We start from the raw sequence: 18,940 nt of genomic DNA, 5'->3' as shown, positions 1-18,940 counted from the left end.
TTTTCTTGAAACTAAAGCCCGCCTGATATTGGGCTTCGACGCTTATAAAGGCGTCAAGGAGGAAGCGTCGTCATTTAGGGGGCGTTTGGTTCGAAGGGAAGGAATGGATTGGATTGGAATCTCATACCATTGTGGTATGGATTCTAAACCCCATACTTGGTTTATATTATTTGGTTGAACTTTGGAATGGAATGAAATGTTAAACATTATGGAATAGAGTTAGAATCTTGGGTTAAAGGTTGGGTATGAGATTAAAGCAGATGACAATTTTACACACAACCAATACACGTCACTTTCAATGATATAAATATTTAAAACACGACATAAGTTTATAAATATGCAACCTAGGTTGCACGGACACGCCTGATTTCTAGCGTCCGCGTGTCGGACACCATGTCCGACATGGACACGTAAGGGACACGCCTGAAAATGTGTCCGACACGCGTTGGACCGTGTCTTCGGTTTTTTAAAAATCCAAAACGTTTTGGACACGGCCAAGACACGACGGACACGGCCCGTGTCATAGTGGACATGGCTAATAACAATAAACCCAAGAAAATTGAGCATATCTGATAGAAAAAGAACAGTGCAAAAACGAAGATCCTTGTCTTAATTACACAAAATATGAACAAAACAAATCTTGTATGTAGCCCGTAGGGAGCCGTCGGTGGAGATGGCCTCAGACTCACCGCCGTCAGTGGGGCTAATCGGTGGGAGTGGGTAGAGTTTGAATAAAGGTTGGTCGTTAATGGCTATGATTTAGTGAGTTGGTGGAGGTAAGAAGACATAAATCTAAAGTGAGGGCAGAGAACGGCTGTTGAAATGAGGGGAAGAGTAGTGTTTTCTTTCAATTTGGGCCTTTCATTGGTATTATACGACTTAACATCACAACCCAACAACGTGATATGTATCTAATGGTGTGTTTACATGGATTTGTACACTATGTTGTTAACTCATTGCTTTTATAATTGAGTTTTTCTAACATATGCCCTTAGGGCACATGATAATAAGATTAAGTAGGGAAATATTTTCAACATTATATAACTAATTGTGGTAAATATGAGTTTTAACTCTAATTTCTCATGATAGATTCTCAACAAACTTTCCCTATTTAGCTTATTATCATGTGCCCTAAGGGCACGTGTTAGAAAATCTGTTTATAATTTAATATATGAATGCAGTATGTTGTATATAATGGTGCGTTTTTCATACTTGGTTCATATTAAGTAAAAGGCTACGGTTACACCAAGTGTATAAAATCCTTTATACACTACGAGTAACGTATTGACAGGTGGCGATGGTAGAGCATAAAATAATAAAATCTTTTCCAATATTGATTTTTTTGTATTTGGAAGCCATAAATTTGAAAATCAATCTGTTTAATTTTTACCTTAAATAACATCTTAACAATAGTATATTAAAAAGGTAGCTGAAAAGCTATCTGAAAATTGAAAACTACGAGTACCTTTTTTGTGTTTGGTAAAACTGACCGAAAAGGTATCTGAAACCTGAAAAGGTATTTGAAACCTGATAAGGTGACTGAAATTAAAAAGGTACCTGAAAAGCTAGCTGAAAATTGGAAACTGATAAGGTAGCTGATTAATTGTAAAGTATTTGGTAAAACTAACTGAAAAGGTAACTGATTTTTTATAAAATGACATAAAAGGACATTAATAATTATGATAAATTAATTTAAACAAAGGGTAAATATGTAAAGTAGAACATTTCAACTACCTGAATCTTTAAAAAGCTACCTGGAGTAGCTTTTTATTTCAGGTACCTAAAAAGTCATTTCAGGTACCTGAAATGACTTTACCAAACAGCACTAGGTAAAACAACTACCTGAAATATTAGTCAAATCAGGTTGCTTGGTCAAATCAGGTACCTGAAATGCCTTGCCAGAAATAGCCAAAAAATTGAAAATCAAATTATGTGAAGTCCCTTCTGTTCGTTTCTTCTTTTTAAACAGTCTACTGATCTTTCATCTTAATAATCAACACTCAACACCATCCCACTCCACCACCGCCTCTCCACCAGACACCGCCCTCTGTCGCACCGACGACCATCTCCCCTGCAAACGCCCTCCGTCGCTCACTACGAACCCCCTCCTCACCCTAGCAATATGTATTTCATAATGAAGAACTCGTCCCTATAAATGCTAGCTCTACCTTCCACACATACCCCTCCCCACTAACATCCGCATGTTAATGGATGTTCTTCATGTAGGTGATATCAAAATAGGGTACCTCTCGGGTCAACGGCCTATAATACTACGTTTTTCTAAGTCCTGTTACTCGGCCGAATAAGGCTTACTCGGCCGAGTAATGCGTCGTGTGTTTCTGGTCAGGCTACTATCCAGGAATACTCGGCCGAGTATGGTAATACTCGACCGAGTAACGGATACTCGGCCGAGTATACCCTATACTCGACCGAGTATCCGGTCTGACGGGAATTATTTCCGCGGTTTGATTAAAGACGATTAGAGTTATAAATTGAGATTTACTGTTTCACTTTTCATTTTTAACAAAATCTAAAGCATTCTACGTAACTCTAATCACCTCTAATCTCTCCCAAGATCGTTGATTGTTCGTGAGTCCTTGTTCATTCCTCTTTTGCGTCGATTGTGTCGGTAAGCCACTAGTCCTATAGTTTTGTCAGTTTGCCTTTTTAGGGTTTTACCCTAGTATTGGAATTAGGGGAAAAGGGATGTTTTGCATGTTATGATTAGATTGTATGATTGTTGTTAGGTGGAGATTTCGTAGAAGAGCGGTTCTAGCTTCCTTGCTGACTCGTATCGGATTTGTGCTAAGGTAGGGTTTCCCTATTCAGTTGATTGCGTAGTTAATTTAAGATTGATGATTGTGATGTTGTGATTTAATTATTATGATAATATTGTTGTTGATTGTATTCTGTAGTATTGGAGTTGAGATGGGTTGGAGATGATTGCGAGGTGCATCTTCGGCTGAGTGGAGTCACTTGCGGGAGTGGCTTCACGCCCTTGATTCGCCCCTTGTGGAACTCGCCACAAGAGGGGATGTGCAGATTAAGGAACATGGGTTATCGCTCGTTGTGATGAGCGGGGCTTATGTGGGTAAGGTTGCGGTCCCCCACTGGCGGTGAGGATTATCTGTCGCGACAGTAATCTGGCAGGGCTACACACTTAGGTGTTTAGTCAGTTATGAGATGTGGTGCTGAGATGGAGATGATTGTGGAACAGTTGCTTTTGACATTGTTGTATTTTGTCTTATTTTAATTATGCAGTGAACTGACCCCGTTGTTTTTTTGTAAACCGTGGTGATCCATTCGGGGATGGTGAGGAGATTGTGACAGTTGATGGTTGTCTTTAGCTACGGGGACAAGATGGGATGTCATCACTTCGAGTCTAGCTTCCGCTCTTACGAGTTTAGCTGTTTTGATTTCACTTGTATTGCGATTTTTATACATTTATTTTGAGTTGGTTTTGAGACAATGTAATCGTTAAGTTTATATACTTTAATAAATATTTTGGAATGGTTACTTTTGATATACTAGCCTCGGGAAACCAAGATGGTAATAGTCTCTCATGCTAGGGTGGTCCCGGTAAGGCACCTTAGTATGTGGGGGTGTTACACGGCCTATCCATCTCCCCAGGTTCATACCTCAACAACCTCTTAGCCAAATGGGTCACTAATGCACCACAATTTAGGGAGCACTTGTCGGACGAGGCCATCCTCTCAAAGGCTAGGCACACCATAGACACGACACTAAAGTATGAAGGTTTCTCTTGGTAAGGGTTCAAGTATGAGCTCAAGAGTAATACTTCCGTCGAGCTCAACTTGTTAACATCCTTTCTCCCATAGAGTAGGTGGGTCATAAGCCTCAAGAAGATCCTCAAAACCGGGTTTTCGACGTCACTACTTTTTATGGCACTCACTAAGGTGAGAGTGTTGCCCGTATACAAGTCGAAGTACCTTGTGGCTTTCATATCTTTCATCACCATGTCATGACAAAAACCGTCCCTCTTATCCACTCCCAAACATTCCGCGAAGGTGTCACTTGTCAAGTTGAAGGTAGTGTTCTTAATCCTAAATCTCATCGAACGGTCCCCATTGTTATGCCCAAAAGAGCTCAAAAATTCTAGGTCAGGTTTCGGTAGCTAATTTCCTCTAGGTTGTATAGCCCCTCAAACCCGAGTATATCAAAGATACCATGAGCCTCCTCCTCTATTCCTAACTCCCTCAAAGCACCCGCCGACACACACCTAGTCGGGCCTATAGGTTATTAGGAAATTGTACACGAACTGAAAAGACAATAATGAAAACCGCACCGAATCGCTATGCTTTCCTAATAGAACAATTCGACCTTTACTTTAGTGCCTGGGTTGTATCGAACTTTCTATTGAGATAAGACGGTTGCCCTCTGTATTCGGCACAGAATACAGAGATATAATTAAGAAGTATTTTTGAGTAGGTTGTGTTCTTTGTTCAGGAATGCAGAAGTTATATTTTTTCTGTATTTTCCTTCTGTCCCTCAAACTCTATTTATAGAGTAGAAGAATGGGAAAGCAGAGGGAAAGGGGAATGAATTCTGAAGGGTTACAACCTTTCAGATTTCCCCGCATAGTTATTCGAACGAAAACTATTCCGTAATCCCGTAAATACTTATGCAAGCGTACACTCCGTATTTCCCGAACTAGCATTTTATTATTTAGAAATTACCCATCCTTGAACCAATCTTTAATTATATCGAATGAACCGGTAATTAAACTTAAATCACCAACATTCCTCCCCCATTTAAGCGTAATATAAGATTTTTAAAATAGCCAACAAACATGCCAATTTATGCATAAATGAAAATGTCACGAAAATTGAATTTCCACTTAGTGAAATTACACATTCCAAATATTCGAGTATCGGGGTGTGACTAAGCATTGAACCCGTTCTACCCATTTTGAATACATGAAGATAACTCACACATAAACTATTTTACTTCTAAAATTACAAAAGCCGACACTTAATTACAAGCCTAGTGTCCCTTATCTATTCATGAACATTTGAGGAGCCAAACTCAATCTCCTTTGAAGGGGCTCAACTTCATGTTCATATAGGTTGATTCTTTTCATCGTGTCCTTGCAAACACACTTTTTCAAAAGATCAACCTTCAACATGCAAGTCTAAGCACACACCTCGGGATATAAATTATTGTGTGCTTCAATCTCTTAACAATAGGCCTTCCACATTGAATTCAGCCTCTAACATTGTATTAGAGGGGAATTGGGTATCCTATCGCCAAGGATCTTATACGAGTTTTAGACCCATCCCGTCAACCGACTTTATAACCAAGTCCCTAATTGACCTTTTATGCAATCAACTAAAAATGAGATCTCACAAAAGACAACCAAGATTATTCCCATTTATGATAGTTCATAAACCATGTTATAGCAAACACTTCGGTGTGCACCGTTATTCACTATCAAAAATTATATGAATGAAATTGGTCAAATACTTTAAGGAACATCGTAGATTATTTTCTTCAGCTACTTAGCCTTTTAACCGGCTATATGCTAACACTACGCATACCAACTCCAATGTCAAATTCATAATGCAAATTCGATCTTGGAAATCCATATACTCATATTACTTTCCCAAGTAAAATACACTACCACTAGTAGAAAATCAACTTCTATATTTGGTACTTCAATTTGCAAAATACTATCCCTCTAAAACCGAAGGAAAATTGACATAGGACAAACCATAATTCATGGTTTACTTTATACATTGTCACACTTGCTTAATCCCTTGCCAAAGATGAGTACTACCTATACTAGTATACTTACTCAACTTGTCAAATCGCAATAATTAAGCGCTTGTGAAATCCCGAGTCATGACTTCAGTTCACTTTTACGGTTAGATAAAACCGTCATACTCAACCCTTGGGAATATTAACTGGAGAATAATAATCATACTCTCACCCTTGATCCTAATACTAAGGATCATATTACCTCTATCATGTCCTTCATAGAAGAACACGATGACAAAACCACCTTTTACAAGGTAATTAAATCATCTTTTGTTTATCAAAGATTAACTTGTCATTCATCCAATAACAAAAGATTGCTCCATTACCGAACATGTCAAAAGTTGTACATACAATACTAGTGATTGTATTATTACATGGTTAAACCTCCATGATTCCATAATTTCACCATGTTTACCATCAACCAAATCTGATCAATAATTGTTGATAACAAAAATTCAATCATGATAACTGAGGACATGACAAATAAAAGGAAATAATCATCATTATTACTATTCTAAATGTTCTCTGGCTTCATGTAACAAACATCATTGATTAAACTTGTAAAAACATAATTAAATTAAACAAGCATTTGTTAGTCATTAACCAACTAACAAGATGTAAAGCAATTCAAGTAAACATCCATTGCACATACTGTTTCACGGAATGCATTAATAATTCAATTAATGTTTCAACATCATATAAATGATCATCAATACATACATAAAAATTATTATCGCGCATCAAATAATCAGTTCTAATTGATCAATAATGCATACTGCACAGTTATAGTTAACAAGCCCCACATTATTTAAGATCAATTAAACACTTTTTATAAAAAATTCATGCAATAGTGTATATGATTATTTAATTCACTCTGATGCTCTTGAATCTTGGTAACTGAAGATGGGCGCATTAAAACGAAAAAACAAACACAAACTTTGATTACGGGCGCATCAAAATTCATCGCAAAGTTATAACCACTTATCAAATATTACATGTATAAAATAAGTAGAATATACTTATCTGAGTAACGATATCTCTATTATTGAACTTGTGAATACACACATAAACCCGTTCAATCGCACCAAAAGTCCAGATTTTGAACAAAATATACATCAAAATAACAACAGTGTATGTATCAGTATATAAGCGTAGTGTAAACACATTACAAACATTCATGTCATAAACTAGCTACTATCTTATCATGAATATACCACTACAATACCGATTATTAAAAACACAATAATGACATAAACATTATCCTTTCATAGGCGAGTTTCCAACTCCTCCTTAAGCCAACCTAGGATGTCTCAAGTTACCACAAAAATGGAACTTGACACTACCTAAAACAATACACTACGCTAATGAGCTATAAGAGTACCCTATGGTACTACTCAATCCCGCTCTTTAATTTGTGTATCATATCAAGAAGAGTCTATTAACAATATATACACTCATTCCGTAAAGCCAACAAACAAGTTGTTATGTTATAGTACCGTAATACACATGCACTCACTGCATAAAGCCAACATAAATCATGACCCAAAACCTATTCACCTGATCTTGACAATCATGTTTAAACATAACAAGTACACTAATTAATTCCCCACTAAACTTGGATTTAGTTACTATTTATTATTTAAAAAAAAATTAGATCACAACCATTGATCAAAATGTCATATATACTCTTCAAAGTGCATGCTTGATCAAAATTAGAGCCAACATAGCGTATGTACCTAATTAATTAAACATGTCTCCACTAAGAAAACAAACCATCTAGATAACTTAGATAATGCATGCTTTCGTACAACATGTTATCATTCATATTAGACATAATATCAATACTTAAACTCATAAGTGACCATCACTGCATACATGTGAATTACTCATGAAGGAACCTTGAATTTGTCGTAAAAAGAAAATGAATTACTAAAATCATTAATTGCACACTCACAACGATCGTGATTGAAGTATCAAGGAAAACACAATATATCAAATTTGTATTCACAAAACAGAGTAGCATGTTGGCATATTAAATGCTAAGCAAATTCCACTGATCAGCAAAATCAAGTCAGAATGCATTCAAATAATTGATTCTCATATGTAATTCAATCGTCCATCAATTTTAGTAACATAACACAAAGGCGGCCAAAGTGGTTGTAAATTAAATAACGAATATGCTTACTAAATGGTCCAAACATGTTTACCGCATGCGACACAAAACGACAATTAATTATTGAAAACAAATTTACTTATCTACACTGACTTGCCAAATTTTGATCTGTAAATTTAGTCAGTGATCATTCCCATATTATTAATCCCATGAGAACATAACATGACAACAGTTTAGTCAAATACCACTATCCATTCTACTCTTTACCAAACCTCAACCAAATCCCCCTATTTTCCATATGTCGGTATCATCTTGATAACCGCCGCAATCACATGGTGATTATGATAAAAACAAATAAAAGCATAAGCATCAATAATAGATTACTTATCTGTTACTCCACACATTATTTGTTTGGCCAACATCAGTAGAACCACCATTGCAGTCCTCATAATCAATGTCCACGAATCCCACTTCCAACAAAGCATCTTATGAATTCGCTCAACCAACAACACAAAGTAATAAGTTTTACTTATCTGGATAAAGTTGCATAAATTGTATCGTTTGCCATCAACAGCATTTAACATATCATTTGTTATCACAAATCTGGTGCACTTCCGACATCAATTGCTCGCCAGTATTTGCCCATGGCAGAAACCAGATCGATTCGTAATCGTCGTCCAAACATTATAAAATTTGCATCTTCTTCTGCCAAAATAAACACCCACAAGCCTGTCCAATCTGTTCACTTTCATTACCATTTCCTTTCCATTCGCCATCTTGACATATTTCGAAATTGTTCTATTAGATTGTTAGGAAATTGTACACGAACTGAAAAGACAATAATGAAAACCGCACCGAATCGCTATGCTTTCCTAATAGAACAATTCGACCCTTACTTTAGTAGTGCAGGTTGTATCGAACTTTCTATTGAGATAAGACGGTTGCCCTCTTTATTCGGCACAGAATACAGAGATATAATTAAGAAGTATTTTTGAGTAGGTTGTGTTCTTTGTTCAGGAATGCAGAAGTTATATTTTTTCTGTATTTTCCTTCTGTCCCTCAAACTCTATTTATAGAGGAGAAGAATGGGAAAGCAGAGGGAAAGGGGAATGAATTCTGAAGGGTTGCAGCCTTTCAGATTTCCCCGCATAGTTATTCGAACGAAAACTATTCCGTAATCCCGTAAATAATTATGCAAGCGTATACTCCGTACTTCCCGAACTAGCATTTTATTATTTAGAAATTACCCATCCTTGAACCAATCTTTAAATCACCAACATAGGTCTCCCGGCCAACGCAAGAAAAGTGTTCTTTTGAGCCTCACTCTCAAACATAATGCCCGGAAATCCCCGGGCTTCAATCAAGGGTGGAAATACCGGCGCTTGACGGGTTTGCCTTCCGCGGTTTCCTCGGGTGTTCCTTGACATGCTAAAAAACCGATTCACACAACAAGATTCCTGATAGAAAAGATGAGAATTCAAGACACTTTGAAACAAATTTGAAACTTCCCCATATTTCTAGTTTACTAATAACATTTTGAGTAGAAAATTTTGGCATGATTTCCTTTGAATTTTAATCAACCAAAAGTTTACTGGAGACACAAATTTTCCGAAAACATAAATTCTTATGAAATTATACAACGTTTTAAACCCAATTTAAGCATTATACAACATTTCTAGTTGTTATCAAACTTTTGACATAATTAAATCAAAATGAAGTATAAAAATCAAAATTTTCGGTATACTATCATACATTTGGAAAATTTGGGTAAATTTTAAGATGAAATTTCCAATGTCAAGTAATGCGATAGATTATTAACAAGGATTGGAGTACCAAGAGACAATTAAAGAAAGGATTAAGCATAAAAAATCAAAATCCGGGTATGCATACTACCCATTTTTGAAAAGTTTGAGGAGAATTTTAAGACACATTTGACAAAACGGGTTTTGTATATTATAAGGGGGTCGATTAAGTGATTTGAGAAAAGCTAAAGTCGGCATTTTATGGGCCATAATACATTTATATGTGTCGTGCTTGATCATTCTTATATCGAGTTATTTACACGGACTTGACCCGATCATGGAAGACGGAGTGGAAACCGAGTGAAGCTGGGTGAATGGCTAGCAAAGGAAGAAACACAGCAAGGAGAGGCTCAACGCGAGCAGCCATGGTACCGTGGCGAGCAGCCAGTAAAATCAGAAGAGAGAAATAGCAGCAGACTAGCCGCCTACCAGCCAAGCTAGCTGCCTAGCGTGTTGCCATCTACATAGGCGAGCCGCCTGTATGCATGAAAAACAGCTATGGTGCGTGGGTTCTTTTGTTGTCCAGTGGTATAGCGTGGAAAGTTGTGATGTTGGCTTTGGGCTTTGCATTTTACGCACACGTTTCCAAGCTTCCAATCTTTTCTATTACTAGTTGTCTCTCCGCGCGCAACAGTTCTAAGGACCATCTTCGTATTCTTTGAAAACATTTAGCTTAAATATTAACATACGATTAAACTGATAAGCCCAATGTTTTGGTAGTTACATACCCAAGTATTACAGATTTCTAAAAGGTGCTAGTAACACCGCAAAAAAACATCTTGATCTGGATGAAATACGGGAGGGCGGTTCAGTTAATTATTTAAGTCTAGTCTTAGTACGCAAAATATTAAGGTTACAGGCCATTACTATTAGTCATTCTATATATGCTTGTGCTGATTCTGATACTGCTCTCCCTTCATTTATGGAAGAGGTGTAGAGGCAGCGGCTGCCTTTTCCTTCTTAAGCACCTACTTCATAGCTTGTGGCTGGATAAATTCTGCATCAGTGATCTCACTTGGTTTGTCTACTGCAGTGTTTACTATTGCTGATGCAACATTGCCAGGGGCGGTTGATATGATGGATATAGCAGTTGTGATTTCATTGTTTGTAGAAGGTGCAAGCAGCTTGCCTGTTACCTGGCTTCCTTCAGAGCTGCTTACAACTTGGGCTTGCGAAGGGTCTCCTTGAATAGCTGATACACTTCCTGAAGCATTATCATCTGGGCCATCAATAACCACCTTCTTGACTACCCAGTGGAGAATGTTGCTCATCACGAGCGACGTAGAAGGGCCAACTTGGACTTTGAAAGGTTTATAGTGGATCATCTCCTGCACGACTGAAAATGCTTGTTCGTCATCCTGCAAAGTAGTACCATATATGTTAAGTTATAGGCCTTGGCGCATGATTTTAGGTTTTAATGTTGGTACACTCACAGACTCCTTCATGTGGAATATATCTGCTGCTGACATCATGAACAACTTCTCAGTAGTTGACGTAAATGCAGTCATTGGTAATGTTCCACTCCCATCCGAGATATCACAGCCGAATGTGATCCTATAAGATATTGTGTTCATGTGTTAGCAATGTACTAATATAGTTCCTAGGTGTGGTTTTAGCTGGGTTATGAGGTTGTATATTCTACTTTTTTTTGCATTGCAAATTAGAATAGTGTTTTGGGGCTTACTTTGGTTCTGAGGTGCAATCGGTTTCAGAGCAAGTATCGCATATATATGCACGGCCTGGTGGAATGCTGGATCGCTTTGCACAGTGTGAACAACCCATGTATGCATTTACTCTGTAGAGCTCAGCAGTTGGAATAGTAACGTCTAACCAGTATTTCTCGTCTTGTAAAGTCGACTTTGCCTGTGGAAGGCAGAAGGGTAGGTTATGGTTGCTTAGATGGATTGGCACTCTTATGCACCTGTCATGGATAATTTAATGAAAGTTGAATGCTAAAATTGTGTGCACCTTCTTAGAGCGGAGTGCGGCAATCTTAACGGTTTTCTGTGTTAGAATTGGCATCTTTACATGAAAGACCCTTGATCGCAGCTCTGTCAGCGCCATGTGATGGCTGGTCCTCCTACAAATTTAAATAGTTATAATATTGAGAATGCGAGTAGAAATGTTCTTGTAGTTGCTAAAACAAGAAGGTTAAGTCTGAAGTATACCAGGATGCTAGCGCTTCAGCTTTAAAGCTCCAACAGGCGAATGTATGATAATGGTTGACAGAGATGTTGTGACATTCAAAAGCTTGCATATTGTATGTTATAGAGACAAGGCTGTTAATTATCAGCCTGCCTTAGCGGATGACCTTTATAATGCAAATATAGTAAATGAGCGTAACCTCTGTGGTTCGATACTCTAAGCGCTGTTAGCCCAACTGTTCTGAACTGACCAGGTGTTGGAATAAGCATGCTGCAGTCGTCCTCAGCTAACTCATCCCACATAGAAATTGACAGTGGTTGTGAGGTACTGTAATCACGAATACATCAAATTTTGTACTATTAGAAGAATCGTTTTCGGTTAGGTTTGTTTTATTGTAGAAGGTATACTGGGGAGATGTTGATTGTGGGAGTGTTACCTGTGATCAATAAGCACGACTTCACGTACTTTGGACTCACGATTAGTGTTTGTTGTGATCATACGTGGTTGGTCCTCCACAAAGAGTACAACACCAACCACATCTGCAAGGTATTTAAGAGATGTTCAAATGACTGTAAAATTTACATTAAGCAATCGATCAGAGTATTAATCAACATGTATGGATGGAAAGTGTTACCAAACATCTCGGCATAGTCTGGTACTCTAGGCAGCTGGGAGATTGGGCTGTAATCTTGGATAGTAGGGTCATTACCGTCATCACCATTGTCTACTGGCAGCACGATGGTTCGGCGCCCAAAAGTCATTTGGAAATCAAGATTAGTGGGGTTTGTCTTCCACTCTGGCTTAACAGGGCTGATAGGAGCATTAGTGATTTCATAGACTCCGTTGCACTTGATTGCATCTTCAAATATTTCCACTTGATCAGCGAAAAGAGCCCCTCGCATCTTTGTGCCCTGCAAATATAACCAGTACTTATATTAAGATTTATATTTTTTTGAACCTTTTTTTTCTAAAAAAAACAACAAAATAAATAGGTGTTTGTTAGATTTTCTTCTATTCATTTAGATTTTTCTGCTTATGATAATGATGTAGGCATGTTTATCCATCTGATAGTCTAAATTAAAGTGAGGGGCAAAAACAAAAGTCTTCTTACTAAATACATTGAATAATAATGGAAGTCTGCATTTTAAAAAAATTGAGATTAATCTAGGGCTGTGTATATGGTATTAAGACAAATAAAGAATAAATGACATAGGAATTGGGTCTATTGAGAGTTAGTACGCACTCACGGGTGTCGGGAGTGAAAACAATAGTCATTATTATATATAGATCTAAGTTGTTTAATCTGAAACTTTATATAAAAAAAGGACTCGTCTTGTCATCCTGGAGCAACAAGCTTTGGTAAAGCACCTTCTTGTCAGAGGATGTCTTCGGGCGTCGCTTCTCTAACACCCTCACTTTGACTTTGTAGTCTTTGCTTTTAGCAGTCAACTCATCTAAGTAAGCTGTGTTAGGTTTCATTCTGGAAGGCTATTGATTGAGAGTTTAGTTTCTAATAGGTAAGATCTATATATTATATTGATCTAAAAACACAGTAAAGCACACACTTTGACCTTATTTACAGCAACAACAATACATAGTGAACATTTATTTGCATAATTTCAACATGAATTCTACAGATTTGCCTATTTAAAACAAATGTATGCTTAAATCATTAGAAACAGCCATTTTCATTGCATAATATCAAAGCTTATAATCACTAATAAATTCCAGTTTTGACTGCCTAAAAACAAAACGATAGTAAGCTCACATCATGTGTGGACCGCATGAAACTGATGTCGTTAAACATTGTTCATAGCAGTGCAAAGACATTCCTATTCTACTTAAATATAGGGTGTCAATAATGTAAACACAAATGAAGCGAACACAAATCAAGTACTGGACTACCTAAACAATCTTCTAACTATACTTCAGTTTATAATTTCTACTTTAATTGATATGCTTTAGCTATGTTACAAATCAATACATAAATTAAATTCATCCTTTGAATCACTAAATAATATTTAGTTGAAAAATCTTTAATTTTTCTAAGAGATGTTCACAGCAAACAACATTTAAATTTTTGGATCACAACAAACAACATTTAACCTATCTTGAATCTAATTCATTTACATGGTATTATGACCCATATTTGAAGGAACTATGAAACAAAAAACAAACTTTTATGCAGTTGGTAAATATATAATCATAAACAGTATTAATGATCCAACCTTATTTAATGAAAATGTAGATTTTAGAGCAAAGTTTAGGGTTTCATACCTGTAGATTTTCTTCCTTTCCTCCACTGTTGTAATGTAAGAGGAAAGTTGTATAGTGATAATATTGCAAGTATCAATGTAAAGTAATAAACGAGGTGGATTTTTTTTGGTGAAGAGAAGCAATAATAAAGGAGGTGGAGTGTGATAGAAAGCTATGCCTCTTAGCTATCTATTGATTAGTACGGCTATGTGGTAGGGTGAAAAATAGGTGTCGTAAAATACTAGAATTAACCTACCAAGTTAACAATTTATAAGCCAAACTATACTCTAGACTACTCTAAATGATAAAGTAATATAGTGCAAGTAAGGGTCGGTCCCAAGAGAGGGTCTTTTAAGCTAAATACTTGAATTGTAAACTATTGACTACTAAAGACAAGATTATAAACAAATAATGGTTATTCACAATGGCAAACAATAGAGAGACATGAAAAGAGGGGTTTTTGAGTTGATTGGTAACATGGAACAAGGTAAAGTTTGTAAACTTAGTCTCACAAGCAATATAACAAACACTTGGTGAGTAAGATGATTCAATAATTAAGAGAACTTGGTGCAATTCTTCCTTTGTAACCAACAATGGTAAAGTTTAACTCTTTAATAATTCCCCTACTAATTTCTACCCAATACTTTCAAGTCAAGATAATAACATGCACAAATTAAACCATCTATGCATGTCCTCCAAGTTTAATCAACAAATCATTAAACCATGAGTGCCAATCAAACATGAGCATTAAGAGTTGTGCCAAGACAAGAAGCTAAGATCAATTCTCACAAGATTAAACCATACAAATGAGAAAAGACATAAAATTTCCTACTTATTGCATGAATCCTTTAAACCAAATCAACATACAACAAGCTTGCTCCAAACAATCCTAGATAGATTAAACCATTTCTCTAGAATTTGCAATAGTTGGGTAAATAAGATGCAAGAGTGATCAATTCATACATTCATCTACTCAACATAAGAATTTAAGAACAAAGGAAAGATCATTAGATAAATAAGAGGAGATTAAAAGAGTCTTACAATACCAAAGTTGGAGACTTTGGATGAATTACACCAAGAAGGGAAGGATTTAGCCTTCCATAGTCTTCAAAACCCAAAGAAATAAAGAAAGATTACAACTTTCAATGGAAATTGTTTTCTAAATTATTACAAGATTAGAACCCTAAAATGAGATTAGATGAGATGAAATGATGGTAGGTGACTGTCTTAGGTCTTCAAACTCTCGGATATTTATAGGGCTTCACGAAAACCTAGAAAGATTTCCACTTAAGAAGCCCAAAAAGAAGATTAGAAAACCCGCATAGCAGAGCTGCGCAGGTTGCGCAAGCACTGTTCTTGCCTGCGCAATAGTGCGCACCTGCGCACCCTGTTTGCGCAGGCTGCGCACATGCTCGCATTTTTGGACTTCTATTTTCCACGAGCTAGACCTCTTAAATTGCCTTCATTTCTTCTAGTCTTCATTCCTAGTTCTCCCAACTGGTTTTCGGGTTACAAGTGATCCTCTTGTGCCTTGTCTTGACCTTTGAAAGGTGCTCTATTGCCGCTCGGGTTCCATGCATTAAGGATTGAGTGCCCAACCGAGTTAAAGTGCACAAGTTACCACCACATAACCAATTGCCAAATGTTAGGAAAAGTGTACCAAAATACCCATATTAAAAGACACAAGGGTGATAAAATCACCCTCATAGACCGACACAATACATTACTATCAAACTCCCCCACACTTAGACTTTTGCTAGTCCCGAGCAAAACCCGAAACAAGCAACTATGAAGTCTACAAGAGAGTGTAGGAGAGAATGATCACTCTTCCCTTTCCTCTTCCTTCTTATATCTCCCTCAAAACACAACCACCAATTAAAAACAAAAATAACTTGACTCAAATTTGACACAACTCTTCACTCACTCCCCCGCCTTATTTCTCCCTCAAACATGAACACGACACACCACCAACGCCGACTCATCACGCAACTCCACCCTTCTTATATCACCAAGGTAGTAATGGTCACTCTTGCCTTATCCCAAGGCAATAGCAAAGTGACCTAAAAAATCCTCCAACTCATTCATCTTCCCCTTATATCACCCCCTTATCACTCCAACCAATGCAAGTCATGCTACTAAGTTGGCCAAACACCAACAAAGATCAACAACCTAATAGCCAACATGAAAAACCACCAATTTGTAACAACTTTCTTTGACTAAAAAAGAAATTAAATCCTAAATCTAACCTCCTTCCAAGACCCTCCTTATTGCTCCCTTCTTATCCCTCCATCTTTTTGGTGTTGCATTTTTCAATTTTTCGATTTTTTTTTTTGTTTGAAAATCCCTCATTTTGCCTAAGGTGCCCTTTCAGGTTTTCACCTTAGCTTTTTCCTTTCCTCTCATCGGTGGCTCGCAACTCGATTCTTCATTTTGCCCGGAATGTCCTTTCGGGTTTTCATTCCGTCCTCGGCACCTTTTCTAATGTTGCCTAGGTGCCCACCCTTGTGGGTTTTCACCTAGCCGGAATTTTCAATTTTTTTTTTTTTTTTTTGCATTTGCATTGACTTGAAAGACAATTTACATATGTTACAATTTCTCACTCCCCCACACTTAAATTTCACATTGTCCTCAATGTGAGGGAGTACCAACTTCTTCAAACTTTTAGTTGGAGGGGCCCGAGCCTTCGCCTTGCTCATATGCCCCCCGGTTCATTCTTCTTCTTTCTCTTCTTTCTTTTTCTTGTTGGGCCCTTATGTAGGCCGCATTGACTTGAGTTTCATTGATGGTGGGTTGATAGGTTGGTTCATTTTGGTGAAGAGTCATGCCGAAAAGGCCTTGAATAAGGCCAAAGGAGTCTTCATGGGCTTGAGCGTCATAGTAAGAGTCCTCAAGGTATTGGTGGTGCCTTTCGTTTTGCACCCCAAATTGTTGGCTCACTTCTTCACACCACTTGTTTTGCTCTTACCACATGGCTTGATTTTCCGCCCAAGCCTTGGCACTTTGTTGTTGCCATGCAAGAGACTCCTCTTGCCTCTTGGCAATCCCCTCAAGAATTTTCCTTTGGGCCAATTCGGCCTCATCTCCCAACCTTTTATGTTCTTCAAAATATTTCCGAAATTGATCAAAACTCTCCAATCTTGGCGCTTGTTGTTGTTGCCAAGAATGGGAGCTCTCAACCCTCCCACTAATTGCTTCCAACGTCCCCCGGGTCTCCTCAAAGTACTTGAACATTTGGTGTTGCCATGGTGCTAAAGGTGGATTTGAGGAACCCCCGGCCTCAAACATAGGAGTGTCTTGAGGCGGTTGGTAGGACGAAGGAATGTGTGGGGTCTCATGGAATCCCCCCTCAATTATCTCAACCTCTCTCTCTTCCTCTTGTTGTGAGCCTTGGGAAGACTCAACCGCTCTTCTCTTCCTCATTCTTTGTGGGGGTGGGTTGGGGAGGTTGGCCTCGGCGGGACAAAAGAAATCCCGGGCTCGTGGTCCACTTGGGAGGGGGCCATTTAATGGTAGCTTCATGTATTGGACACCCCCTTCCCCCAACCAATGACAACTCCATGGGACCGTGTCCAATGGATAAATCATATGGGTCTCCACCAACCCCGCTTCATTGTAAAGGTGATTCCCCCACACTCGAGGTTGTTTATCAAGAATATCCCCAATCAAACTAGCCACAAAAAGAGTGACCAAACCTCCACAATTAATGCTCCCCTTCTTCTCTCGTTGCTTAGATGCACCAACCACGAAAAGTCTTGCCCAATCCGGCACCCCCTCCCCCTCGGGCAACATTGCCCAAATGCACTCATAGACCCCCTCATTGAGTTTGGTAGGTTCCCCCATCGTAAAGAAGAAGCACGAAATCATACGTGTAAGAATCCGGATGGGGGGGGGGTTGTGATTGAGGAGATCTTGTCATTGTTTGTCCCGTGTGTTTTCCCCGTGAGTGCACACCAAGTATCATCCAAGGCCGTACCCGGTAGGTTTATGGAGGAGGGTGGTTTGGTGATTCTCAAAATTTCCCTCACCCTCTCAAAGGTTAGGGTATGCCAAGTTTTGTTCAACCTAAAGCTCACCCGTTCATTCCCTCTTTCCCCCGTGATTTGGATGGTCGAGAGGAATTCTAAGGTGTAGGCGGGGTATGTATGAGGTTGAAGGATAATATACCTCTCTAACCCCACCTTGGTGAGGAAGGCAAGGGTTTGGTCAAAGATACCCATGTCCCTCAAGGTACTCGGGTGAAGGAATTTTGAAATCGGTAAGGGCTTACTCTCAAGGAACTTAAAGTACGTCTTAAGGTTGTTTGGTAACCCTTCATCCCCTTTAAATGGTTTGGGTGGTGCATTGGGTGGAGGTTGGTTTGAGGATTCACCCTTCTTCTTAGATTTTCCTTTGTCAAGACCAAAAACCATCTTGTTCTCTTTTAAAAATTTCAAAAACAACCACTTAAAACAACCAAAAATCTGAAAAATTTTCCAAGGGGCAATTCAACAAATACCTTGTGTCCACTAGCACAATCTTGTGTAGCTAAGGTAATTTTGTTGAATATTTGCCTTCCCTAACAGAAAATGATTGCCAACAATCCCCAAATAACAATTACAAGCAAGAATCCAACTCAACTACACAAAGTAAAGTGAATTAAATCAATGGAAACAAAGAGAGTGGAGAAATTTGTTATACCTTCCCGAATATTCCCAAAACTTGCTTGAATGAAGAGGAAGGTTGCATAAAAATCCCTTGGCAACCCAGAAATCCACTTGAAAAAGCTTCAAATCAACCCGGAAAAATTCTAGGGTTTGGGAGATTGGGGATTTTTGTCGAGAAAAAGGATGTTTGATGGTGTTTTTGA

The 18,940-nt window shown here is 38.1% G+C and overlaps 2 protein-coding genes across 2 annotated transcripts; both read right to left on the bottom strand.

Moving 5' to 3' along the window:
* Positions 1-10,375: 10,375 nt before the first annotated feature.
* On the bottom strand, positions 10,376-11,768 carry LOC141627435 (uncharacterized). Its single transcript, XM_074440710.1, has 4 exons — positions 11,662-11,768; positions 11,378-11,556; positions 11,127-11,247; positions 10,376-11,051 (listed from the first exon to the last, which is right to left on the bottom strand). Exons 1-4 carry the CDS (start codon positions 11,755-11,757, stop codon positions 10,662-10,664), a joined length of 786 nt encoding a protein of 261 aa, XP_074296811.1. The 5' UTR covers positions 11,758-11,768; the 3' UTR covers positions 10,376-10,661.
* A 189-nt stretch (positions 11,769-11,957) lies between these two features.
* On the bottom strand, positions 11,958-12,745 carry LOC141626764 (uncharacterized). Its single transcript, XM_074440419.1, has 3 exons — positions 12,473-12,745; positions 12,275-12,377; positions 11,958-12,165 (listed from the first exon to the last, which is right to left on the bottom strand). The coding sequence occupies exons 1-3, from the start codon at positions 12,738-12,740 to the stop codon at positions 11,976-11,978; spliced, it is 561 nt and encodes a 186-aa protein (XP_074296520.1). The 5' UTR covers positions 12,741-12,745; the 3' UTR covers positions 11,958-11,975.
* Positions 12,746-18,940: the final 6,195 nt, after the last annotated feature.

Source organism: Silene latifolia, chromosome Y (genome assembly GCF_048544455.1).
Source record: "Silene latifolia isolate original U9 population chromosome Y, ASM4854445v1, whole genome shotgun sequence".
Taxonomy (NCBI): Eukaryota; Viridiplantae; Streptophyta; class Magnoliopsida; order Caryophyllales; family Caryophyllaceae; genus Silene; species Silene latifolia.
This window is presented reverse-complemented; position numbering and strand designations above follow the sequence as displayed.